Source organism: Necator americanus, chromosome II (genome assembly GCF_031761385.1).
Source record: "Necator americanus strain Aroian chromosome II, whole genome shotgun sequence".
NCBI classification, from domain to species: Eukaryota; Metazoa; Nematoda; class Chromadorea; order Rhabditida; family Ancylostomatidae; genus Necator; species Necator americanus.
In genome coordinates, this window is record NC_087372.1 from 2,080,700 (window position 1) to 2,092,824 (window position 12,125).

General features: G+C 41.3%; 3 protein-coding genes across 4 annotated transcripts; 2 read left to right on the forward strand and 1 right to left on the reverse strand.

Moving 5' to 3' along the window:
* Positions 1–1,518: 1,518 nt before the first annotated feature.
* On the forward strand, positions 1,519–2,458 carry RB195_016619 (uncharacterized protein; the record flags this gene model as incomplete). The annotated part of the gene is made up of 2 exons (XM_013453702.2): positions 1,519–1,737; positions 1,805–2,458. 2 exons carry the CDS (start codon positions 1,519–1,521, stop codon positions 2,456–2,458), a joined length of 873 nt encoding a protein of 290 aa, XP_013309156.2.
* A 799-nt stretch (positions 2,459–3,257) lies between these two features.
* On the reverse strand, positions 3,258–4,983 carry RB195_016620 (uncharacterized protein; the record flags this gene model as incomplete). The annotated part of the gene is made up of 6 exons (XM_064183230.1): positions 3,258–3,261; positions 3,341–3,445; positions 3,536–3,651; positions 4,627–4,664; positions 4,731–4,746; positions 4,978–4,983. The coding sequence occupies 6 exons, from the start codon at positions 4,981–4,983 to the stop codon at positions 3,258–3,260; spliced, it is 285 nt and encodes a 94-aa protein (XP_064039111.1).
* A 427-nt stretch (positions 4,984–5,410) lies between these two features.
* Positions 5,411–11,345, forward strand: RB195_016621 (uncharacterized protein; the record flags this gene model as incomplete). 2 transcript variants are annotated; one of them, XM_064183231.1, is made up of 14 exons in its annotated part: positions 5,411–5,593; positions 5,647–5,757; positions 5,853–5,938; positions 6,081–6,202; positions 6,750–6,856; positions 6,987–7,099; positions 7,357–7,464; positions 8,203–8,395; positions 8,473–8,647; positions 8,715–8,818; positions 9,854–9,980; positions 10,041–10,123; positions 10,184–10,346; positions 11,185–11,345. In XM_064183231.1, the coding sequence occupies 14 exons, from the start codon at positions 5,411–5,413 to the stop codon at positions 11,343–11,345; spliced, it is 1,836 nt and encodes a 611-aa protein (XP_064039112.1). The 2 variants fall into 2 exon arrangements, with proteins under 2 accessions (XP_064039112.1, XP_064039113.1); XM_064183232.1 differs by having other exon boundaries at positions 5,516–5,593.
* Positions 11,346–12,125: the final 780 nt, after the last annotated feature.

The window sequence follows — 12,125 nt, forward strand, 5'->3', positions numbered from 1 at the left end:
GTCCATGAATCCTAATTTTGTCGGGGTTTTTCGCAGGCTGGTACTGGTATTTTTGAGCCTCATCTGTGGCAGAGGTGAAAGAACCTAATATTGAAAATTTCTATGATCATCTCTCTTAATGACCGACGAACCTGTTCAGATACACGCAACGATCAGATCGCAATTAATGACCTTGGCGTGAGGTTTTCAATTCGTCCCGAAACTGATAAGCGATGGTATGTGAATTGTAGCACTTACATACATTTCGATACAAGCTATGCAGAATCGCAGCGCACATTAGCAGGCGATTGATTAGTCGCAGAGAAGGAAGCAATGGAATTGAGCGTAGTTTAAAGTATTTTTTCTATGTGACGTCAGAGAAACATCAGTGCTACTGGAGTAGACCGGAAATAATTACTGAGGAAAAACGGAAAATTTTTTAGCTGCACCTTCCACTTGGAAATTTTCACACTTTGAGGATGGAGAATTATTCATTAAATAGGATTTGAAGAAGCCAGAACACTTTATTTTACAAGAATTTTCAGCAGCAGCTCGGGAAGGTCCCACGCTGGACTTTCCTTTTAGTAAAAAAAAACAGTAAAAGTATCCATGAAGGTTACTATCCGCTTAATTGAAGTCTTTAAGAGAAAAAAAGACAAGGAGATGAACAGCAAGAAGTTTTTTTTTTTTGTAATTCCGGTTAACTCAATCACTTCAAACTTTGTCCTGACATTTCCTTATCAAATTTTTAGAGAAAAAAAAACCATAACTAATAATTTCTCGTCGATTAGAGTGTAAATGAGATCAGCAACATATCGATGATTACTGAGATTCAGAATATTAACGAAAGAAAAATGGATAGCAAAGAATCAACGAGTATTTCTAATCTGAAACCACAACACTTTAAAAAACTGTGGTATTCTGTTCCCCACTGATGAATTTCGGGGATGTTTCAAATTTTTGTTGCAGTTGCATTGAAATTCGTAGTCTAGCTCATGTTTCGTCCCAGTTACTAGTTCCTAAGAGATTTTTTTTTTGTTTTTTTTTTTGCTTTCAACGTAAAGTTTGCAAATCCCTAACTTCAAGCCTTTATAGTTAACTTTGCCCAGAAAATTAAAGTTTTTCGTTTGAAATTATTTTGAAAATTGTTAAAAAGTGGTTAAAAGATATGTTGTTGCAGAAATGATGGTGAAATGATCATTTGACGTGAAACACCCCTGCGCCAGAGATACTCCATCCATTCCTCAATAACAGACTCCATGTACTTTTGAATGTCAAAATTCCCGATTGAACAGAATTCTTTTTCAGTTGAGTTTTTCTTTCGTTAGAAAAAAAAGACCTCTATTTCGGTTGAGAAAATATCTCCGTGCCTACACCACAACTTAGTAGCTAGTTCGTGCTAACCTTCCTACCCGTGACCTTCGCTAACAGAAACTAATGCGCGAACTGAAATCGCTAAGCCGAAAAGACGTAATAATAGAGGGGCGGGGAATAGGAGAAAACGTATAAAAACGATGTGTTCCGTCAGAAGAACCAAGCATGACTGGCGACGTGAAGCACTGGGAAGCCGAAGCCCTCTCCCTCAGGAGAGTCGCCTTCTTGGGCGTTGCCCTATCCACCGCGGCCACGCTTATCTGTGTCATCTCCGTGCCGATGCTGTACAACTACATGCAGCACATGCAGTCGGTCATGCAGAACGAAGTTGACTTCTGCAAGTCCCGCTCAGGAAACATCTGGAGAGAAGTCACCCGCACTCAGGTAAATTTCATCTCTGCTCGAGACATACAGCTCCAGTTCTTACAAGGCTTACAGTCCAATTTTCCAGGTTCTCAGCAAGGCCACAGAAAGCGCACTAAGAAGCCGCCGTCAGTCTGGCTACGGTGGTGGATGCTGCGGCTGCGGTGTTTCCCCACAAGGACCACCCGGACCACCTGGTCCAGATGGACAGCCTGGATCAGATGGAACACCAGGAGTTCCTGGAAAGGATGGCCCCGATGGACCACCAGCAACACCTGCTCCTCCCCACAACGGTTGCGTCGAGTGCCCCGATGGACCTCCAGGACCCCCAGGAAACCCAGGAGGAAAGGGAGCACCAGGAAACCCAGGATCAGATGGACAGCCAGGAGGTGCAGGAAACGCTGGAGCACCTGGAGCACCAGGACCACAGGGACCACCCGGAAGCGACGGACAGCCAGGAAACCCTGGTGCACCTGGAGCACCTGGACAACTCAGAGAAGTTCCCGGGCCTCAGGGACCAGCTGGACCACCAGGACCACAAGGACCCCCTGGACCCGATGGAAACCCAGGAGCTCCAGGAAACAACGGTCAAGATGGTGGCCCAGGACTTCCCGGAGATAACGGAAACCCTGGTGGTCCCGGACAGCCTGGCGGCCCCGGTAACAATGGACCAGATGGAGACCAGGGAGGACCAGGAAGCTGCGATCACTGCCCACCTCCTCGCACTGCTCCAGGATATTAGAGACAACTTCTGTTCAGACCGATGTGTCAATGGTGTTAACTTTCTCGTTTTAGTTATGCACCTCATATCGAGTGCTGGTAATAAAAGCATCTTCGAAATACTGTACTTGTGAATATTTCGAAAGCTGAAGTTAGTTACGAAATTAATTCAAGCTCATTGAAAATACTGTTATCGAAAACGATCGTTATCTTCTTCCCAGTCTCGGACCCATTCGTCCCATAATTCTGTTTTAAGAAAAAAAAACTGACTGTGTGAAAATTCGGGTTTGAGCGCCCATCTAGGTTCTTGATTGGAAGAGGCAAGGGTCCCAACTGGATCCCAGCCGATAGCTCTACGGTGCGCAGCTGCGCTACACTAGGTCGCTGTGTCCTCACTATAGAATAAGCAACGCTCACTGAGAGGCCCTATCAGACTACCAGAGCTAGGTGGGGACCGATAGTGCGGTACATTTTGGAAAAGAAAAACAATTATGTTCTGAGAAGAAATGAGCATAAGAGCAGCTCCAATCAAAAATCAGGAACTAATCAGAAAAGATAACCAACGAGGAAAATCTCCCATTCACTCAGAAATCTCCTGCCGAGACCAGACAGTCTCAAGTAGAGGGAAACACGGGAAGTCTGCTGATATCATCTTCACGAATGTGACAGGTCAGGAATACATTATTATTTAAGCAACAACAAAAAAAGTTCAGATTTATCCAAAACTATTGAAGACAAAATAAATAAACTACATTTGTATATATTTTCGTTGGTGTGAAATCTTTCTTCATCTTTAGACCGTCCAAGCAAGTCTTGGGCCCCTATCTTCAAAAAAAAATGTTTCAGAGTAAGCAGTAGTGATGAGCTGAACAGAAACACGTAAACAAAAATATAAATTACTTGCCTAACTTCTTCTCCCTCTATTTCTTCTACTCGGTTGTCCACCATTAGGTCGTATTGTGGAATTCTTATCACATGAGGTTTCTGAGCATTTCGCTTAGCATTAATTCTGAACAAAAACACAAATCCAAACAAAACGTTGTTGTGCATGACCAAAATAAGGAAAAGGAGAAATACTATAGACTACTTTTCCACCTACGCATGAATTGAATTGGATGGGTTCGCAGCAAGTGCAGTGATGATCATTGCAGCAAGAGTAAATACAAGAAATATGACCGTTCCGAAGCATAGAGTCTTGAAGATATTCCTGTTTTCCTGGATAATAGGAGATTTCTTGGTGTCGATGCTGATAGCCGAGTAACAATGGCCTAACTTTTAATGTGACTGCGGAAGCGGTTGTACTCGGTGCAGGACCATCACTTGGTCCAATTGGATTGTGGAGCTAACCCAAGGCCCCATCGTGCCGCTTCGAAAGCAGCAACCGCTTACGCAACTGCGCCACATTTCTTCTTTCCCCTCTACTTTCCCACTCAAGTGCTACCGTTATTACTTCCCAATTTTATCTGGTGAGTTTAAACACATTGTATACTCGGGTCAATACGACATGAAGCACGGACATTTGCGCAAGCGGCTGCGCTCGAAGCGGAGCGGTGGAGCGTAGCGGTTGGGATCGCGTAGGGACCCTCACTGCCGCCACCCACCTCTGCAGTTCGCCATGGTCCCACCTCAATTGCAACCGCTGTCTCGACCGCATCGCGCTGTCACTTACGTAACGGTCCGTGCTTCATGTCGTTTTGACCCAACTATATCATGAACGTATCGAGTCCGATGTTAGGATCTCTGCACGTGTGGATTGGGTGTATAGTTCGTGGGAATCAGAGGGTTTACGCCCAATTCCTTTCTCCCCACAAACCAAGAAGAATGCGTACGTAGTAGCACTGTGTTTCCGTCTCTCCGACGATGCAACCTATTTCACTTCGGTAGGCCGCTGCCAGTCACTGTATACGCTGCATATGCGTCTAAAAACTTCAAACCCTTCGCGATTGAGGTCAAAATCCACATAAAGTACTTTACTCATCTTTAAATACGTACAAGGATTATCTATCGTGGTCAAAATGTAATTACTTTAGAAAATTTTGCAAAAAGGTATTATCGTCAACCATCTACGCCCGTAACGAAATATGTAAACTGTAAGTAAACTTTAGAATCACTATCCTAGGGAAATATTGTAAGCCATCTTCCTGAAGGATGAAGATGGGCAAAGGTAACCTCTCAAACACCAAGTCATACCTGTCGAAGACTCCTACGCGTCTCCTCATCAAGGCTTTCTGTAAAGTCAGATTTAACTGAAGAGTTGGATTAAATTACTCACAAAATTACGAGGCAAGCAGTACCTTCGTATAGAGAGCCCTGAAAAGTCAAATTTCTTTGAAATATCAAAAGGATAGTCTCCCTCTTCTCATTCACTGCAAAGAACACAGAGAGAGATAACATTCCTGAGCTGGAAAGGCTCTCTTAGTTTTTTTTTTCCATTTTCCATTACACTATCCTTGTATGGTGTCTTGTGTAGATGGTGGTTCAGTACATATTTGTACATCTGCGTTGAGTCTACCTAGACAACCTAGTAAATGAATTACTTACCCTCATTCTGAGTGTCTACAGTGATACGAATGAACCTCCTTCCGTGAAATTCTGTGATAAGCAAGGTTGATAAACATTTCTATATTTTATCTCGACGTTTATCTGCTTTTTTTTAATTCGGAACCTGAATTTTCGAAACAATTTTGAGTGTTGAGTCAGTTGAGTGCGAGGTTAAGAAACAAACCCTGGGTTTGGTTTAGGATTTGTGATCAGGAAAATAGAACCACCACCGGAAACGGAAACGGAACCAACGGAAAAAAAAACCAGGAACGAATATGAAATTGCATTGAATTCGTTCGTAGACCGTGAATCTGTCTTTTCCTCCCTTCCCCTCAATATAATTCACTTATTTTTTGCTGCGTATAGAAATGATTTGAACCGGTTTTCAGTTTACCACCTCCGTGTGGAAAAAACATGTATCTTCCTGGAAGCGATGGTGATTTTCCAACATCCAACTCACGCACACACACACATTCAGCTGATAACTCACCTCAACTTATTAGCCGATGTTTCATTCGCTGTCGAAAATTTCAAGCGAATGGTTAGTTTCAATGTGTGGAGAAACCTATACCATTTACTCTGCAAGAATCCTGGCACATTGACCTCAATCCGAACGGTGAGACTTGAATATTGAAACAGTTGTTTGATGACATGTTTTTTTGCACACAGAAAGTATGGGCACCTCGATTTCCTCCTGTACAACCGTCCGATGTTCCTCTATACGATAAAGTGGTCGATGCGATGCGTGTTCATGCGGAAAATCCGACAAAGATTGCACTAGTAAGAGAATTTGTCCGTGTTTAACGGATTTACGATAGTAGTACGGTAGTTATGAAAAAGCAGTTGAAGTAATGAATAATTTTATCTATTTGGAGATGAGCGGAGATGGCGAAGCTGATCCCATCACTTACAAGGAACTTTTGTTTCAAACTGAAGCTGCTGCATCGTTTCTTTCGAAATGGTGTGCTTGAATTTCTAAGAAGATTTTTTCTCTTTTTTTTCCTTGATAAAATTGTTGCTTCCAGGAAACAATAGATAAATTGAACAATAGATAAATATGTCAGATGTCTAACGTTTTCTTCCAACTTCAGCAAAAATTTCAGCGGAATTCGACGAGAAGTCGCATGTCTTGTGATGTCAAACTCACCTGCTTTCATAGCTTCTCATCTTAGCGTCTTGAAGTGTGGCGGTTTGGTTACTGTAGCAAAAACATCGGCTTCACGAGGTAAAGTCCACAAGGATTTGACCTTTTCCATTCTTTGAATAGCGTGCATTTTTTAAGAAAGAGAGGGCCACATAGTTACGCAGGTAAGCAGTTTTCTGAAGGGTATTTATAGTAGAGTCAAAACGACATGAAGCGGGGAGTTGTTACGTGAGTGGCTGCGTTCGCGACGGAGCGTAGCGGTCAGAATCCAGAGGGGACCCTTTTCACCACACCACACTACACACTACGAAGTTTCCCGCTATAGTTCGCGATGGTCCCACCACGATCCTAACCGCTGCGCTCCACGGCGCAACTTCGAGCGCAGCCGCTGCACCGTGCTTCTTCTCAGTTTTATGGTGCTCTATTTTAGCGGTTAGGGTACTGTATTCATGTTGTAGCTGTATAGCATAAAAACTGTATTCAGGATCAAACGCAAACAGACAAGATTTTTTCAGTTGTTGAACTGTTCGACCCCTGAACTCAACGTGGGGTATAAGCAAAATCCGCTGTACAGAAAGTAGAGTTAAACGTTTGGTTTGAATTTGGTTAATAGAAGTTTTTTTTTTAGCGGATCTAGAGCAACAAATAAAGGAAACCAATTCAAGCTTTATTTTCACCGACGAAGATGCTCTGGACAAACTCTTACGCGTAGCCGAAAATTGCTCTAACGTGAAGGTTAGTGACAAATATATATGATGCATTCATATTCTCAATTTTCAAGCGTTCTCATTTTTATTCATTTTTTTATTTTATTTATTTTATTTATTCTTATTTTTTATTCTCAAGCGCATCTCGTAGATTACAGACGATTTTCTGCGTGAGACGAACTTTATCGAGAAACAAGCTGCCTAAAGGAGTTGTCGACTTCAAAAGAGTGATAGCAGGGCCTATCACTGAAACGAAGAATGAAAATTATAAGTTGGTATTTTTTTTCTTGAAGGAAGAAAATGTGGAGCGTTGCACAATTAAAGATCTTGCTGCCAAATTCTTACGCAGAGCTCCTCATTCAGGCTAAGAGGAACACGTGACTGGATCTGACGAGCGCGAGACAAGGGTTCATACTATTTTTATGAGGTGAAAACAGTAGAGAGTCTCTAGTGCCTCCTCAGTGCAACGCTTCACATACAGCGTCGTTGATGGAAGACTGAAGAAGGTTCTGACGAGTGAAATTGCAGATCTACGGACACAGCGATGATTTCGTACACAACCACTTCAGATGAGTCCCTAGTAGGAATGGTCCTCACTCATAGGAACATCTCAACGGCGGCCGACATTTACAACGAGTTAGTGGAATATTACATCTTTCCTCGGTAAAATTTATGGAATCGGCTTGGCCAGCTTCTCAAGTTGCTAATAGTATTTTTTTAACACAGTTAAGGACGTGAGGGAGAAAAAAATACTAAAATAAAAAAAATATTAAAAAATTACTAAAATAGCGAATCCGATAGGAAACCTAGAGATTATCCTAAGAACTCCGAAGGTTTCTTGGAAATATGCAAAAGTTGTGAACAGTGAATTTAGAGTAAAAAATTATCTGTCACATTTTCACTGTCCATATATCAAAAGTTTGTCAATACTAGTGATGTCGATAATTGCCTGAGGGCACTTTCCACCGATATCCGCAATAAACACTACATACCGCCAACGCCAGGTGGTAGATTACGATGCGAAAGCTCAAAAAATTTATGGAATCGATCGCTGCTGGAAGTCGTTGTCTATGGGTTACGTATATCCGTGTTTGTCATCGTCAATTACCCCTAAGGGTCATGATCGGTCGAATTCTATAAAAATAAAATAAAAATAAAGATAAATAAAGTAAAAATAAAAATATAAAAGAGAGACCCGATCACCGCAAAGCTCCACGATTATGTACCTTCCCTTCCCTCGCTCCTCAACATCAGCTGTGTGAGCTTCCTTACAATCGTAAACAGTTGAAAAATCCTTGTACTCATAACAGGGGACTCATAACTCGAATTTCCGCAAAGTTCCTCATCTTTATCCACAAATCCTTTGCTTTTTAGGTGCCTCCGTCGTATTATGAAAAGAGCGTACATGTACACGGATCTCTCTCAAGAAAAACTGCTCCATTGCTCATCGTTTTCGAGTTTATTTGGTCTTCTATGCATGGATATTGCCTTAATTGCTGGATTTACATCCATTATACTTAAGGAATTCGATCCCACATTGTTTCAGAATAGTCTCCACTCTCATATGGTACAGTAATAGTATGGTTATTGTCTCTCAGATATCTCGGATCTGTATCAAATCCACAATTCTTCTGCTCTTTTCAGCCACGTCTTCTCATCACCGAACCGAAAAATATTGTCAGCAGCCTGAAATATCATGGAACTAATGCGTTCAAGACGAACTCTCTGGAATATGTCCTTTGCAACGGACCAGCCGTGGGAAAACGCGTTCGTAAAGGATTTTTGGAGAAGTTTCCTTCCGTAAAATACATGACCAGCGGTAAATTTTAGAAATCTTCCTCAAAAACCTGCAAAAAACATAAATTCTTGAAAATTATCAAATCTAGGAGCCGGTTTGCTGGATGGAGCCCCCGGTGCGATGATACCGAATATTGGTGATCGAGAGAACACCGACTGTGTTAGTTGCGCGGTGCCAACGTGTGAAACGAAGGTGAGTGCGCCATTCTGCCGCTTTGACAGGGTCCCATGATAAAATTAGTATGAAAAGTGATTTTTTGGAAGAAAAAAGAGAATCCAGGGGAAAGTTTTCGTACGAAATTGTCATTTTTGTCAATATATGCAGGTTATTCAGTGGAAACATACAACTTCAGGCTTTAAACTGATCTAATAGCGATGGTATCACGTGAGGACAAATACTATCTCAATGATAAAATAATACGACAAAAAACCGCTGAAAATTGCAAGATCTTCACTGGGATGCAAAACTTGGTATTTTTAACGGATTTTTCGGCGCTATATGGTTCGGAGTATAGGGGATTCGCCAACAATTTCATGAAAAATGAAGCCGAATAAATACTGAACTGAGAAAGATTACAAAAAAAACTAAAGAAAAAAACTCAGCAGAGACATGGCTATCACTATTTTGGCATAGCCAATTTTGGGTCCAGAATTATGGCTTAAAGGCATCACCCCACGAATCTGAGGTGGTGCAGATTTCAGGTGGAGTATTCGTATATAGGATTGGAGACTACGGAGAGGGGGGTGACTCCGTCCATTTCTTCCTAATTGCCGTAAAAAACGGCCCGGAAGATACGGCTTCATTCGTTTTGGCGCACCATTTTGTACAAGGGGTTCGATTGGAGCGCGCCAGTCTTGTGCGGCGCCGCATTTTCCGGGCCGTTTTTTACGGCAATTAGGAAGAAATGGACGGAATCACCCCCCTCTCCGTAGTCTCTTATCCCGTATACGAATACTCCACCTGAAATCTGCACCACCTCAGATTCGTGGTGTGATGCCTTTAACACTAACCTGACCCTCTCCCGTCTCATCCTCCTGAGGTACCACCAATTTTTTTTTATAAGATTGAAATATCACATGAAAGAAATTGCTATGCATATAGTATCCGTTCCCTCATGTTAAGTCCACATTTTGGAATGAAAATAAGCTTGAATTTACATTAGATCTACTTAATATTTATATTTAATTATTTAATTTATAATGAATTAATGAATCAAGTTTTTTTAAGGTGGTTTGTGCCGGCAGAGAACTTGGCGTTGACCGGGTTGGTGAGATTTGTTTACGTGGACCAACCGTTATGCAAGGATACGTAGGGGATAGTGAGGCTGTTGATGCTAATGGTTGGTTTCACACAGGTATGTACAGTATCTTACAGTGACATCTCAACGAATCATCTTAGGTATATTTTATTTTAGGTGAGATCGGACATATAGACCAGCATGGAAATATTTTTATTGATGGTCGTTTGGATGACTTTACTGATGTGGATGGTCAACAAGTACAGTAAATTTCACTCCAGCGGTACAGTACTCGAGAATTTCGCTGCTAGAATTTCCAGGTTTGTCTCAACGAATTGGAGGATATCCTCCTCTGTCATCCATCAATTGTTGACGCTGCTGTGGTAGGCATAGAAAACAAGGAACTTGGACATCTTTTGAAAGCATTTGTAGTGCAATGTGATGAAACGTTAACGCCGGATGAAGTTCAGCTTTATATTCGTGGTTAGTATCTAATCTAATTATTTAAAATTAATTGATATTATGCCCGGAACTTGTCTCGTGCCAAATCCTACTTTTACTATAACTTAGTTTTACTTACTTACCATTTACGGTTACTGTAACTACAATGGTCGGCTCAAAACGATTTGAAGCTCAGTGGAGTTGCGTAAGCGGTCGCGCTCGAAGTGTTGCGATTGGGACCGTAACGTTCGGGACCTAGGGTCCCATCCGATAGCTCGCACCGTTTCGAGCACAACCCCTTAAGCAAATCCACCAAGATTCAGGTCGCTTTGACCCGACTATCTATGTTTCCACATCAAGCGAAGAGATTTTTCTTGAATTTTTTTTCAATGAGTGAATTAATCACGTAATATGCAATAAGCACCTGAAATCAAATGAGAACTTTCATAATTCGCAATGGCATACGCTGAAATTTTATAACTTACTCAAGGATGGTCTGGTCCAAGATTAATCGGGTTATGGTGCACTACATCGGGAAACCGAGTTATTTGTAAGGCAATGCCCCTTTTTCAATCGTTCGCAGGTTACTGTGGGTGTATCGCTGTGTCCGAGCCACTCGCTGGCTTCCAACATGAGAGCAATGTTAAACAAGGGTCCCACCGCGCAGATATCTGCTATAAGTCCGCTTGAAGCACGATGAAACCAAACGTGGAGGTTATTGATTTTTCGTCGTTTATGGAAAACATTCCGAATGAACTCCTCGAAGTTTGCTTCGACAAAATGGACCACGTCCTCCATCTTCCAGATCGATATGAATGATTTCAATTTCTTACTACCCCTTTAACCAGGACTACCTTGAAGCTTCTTTTTTTCATTCCAGGACAAATATCTGAGTCCTACAAGCACCTATCGGGTGGAGTTGAATTCATTGACGCGATTCCAAGAGCAGCTGATGGTCATATTCTTCGAAATAAACTTGCGAAATTAAAAGCTGCTCATGAAGAGAAGACAGCAGCAGAAAGCTTGGAACAATTCCCTTAATATTGTTTTTTTTTAAATTTCTGGTTTAGATTGTCGTTCTAGAAATTCATCTCAATAAATATTTATGGGAACGTTTTGATAAACAAAGTTCATGTGCAGATAAACGTCGTAAACAGACGTCGGGATGAACTTCCCAAAAATTGATTCCCAAAAATAAAATTTTAGTTTTAGATTATTCACATAATTTTAGTTTTAGATTATTCACATAATTTAGCAGTCTAACAAGAAATCTCGAATAACATTATCGAACGCTTTACCAGCTCATTTCCGCCGAACTTTTATAAAATAGGTAACTAACTCAAGCTCGACAGAATCCCTCGCATTAAAACTGTTGCAAAAAGACATTTTTTATTTAAAATAGTTGTAAAAAGGCATTTTTTATTCAAGAAAAACGCCCTTGATATCCGGGTGGCCAGAAATACGGTAGACATGTTTTAAAACGACGACGGCAATTTTATGAACTCCTAGGACACAATTTGGATCCAACTGTTTAGATATTCCATAAACTCTGCCATCGTTTTTTTCTGCCCACTTTTTTCACCATATTTTTTCTTCCCTTTTTTACAGGAATTTCCGAATCTCCGATTTTAGAAATTACACCCAGCTGGTAAATAGATCGAGGCTAAAACAGAGTCACAGATCCGTTTTCATGAACATTTCTTTGTAAGCATGAAGGTTGTCGTAATCATTTCAGTACAATCTTATCCCTATTTTAATATTTCCTTCGATTTTTTCTACATTTTGTACTTCTTCGGCTTTATTTTTGAAGCTTGGTATCAA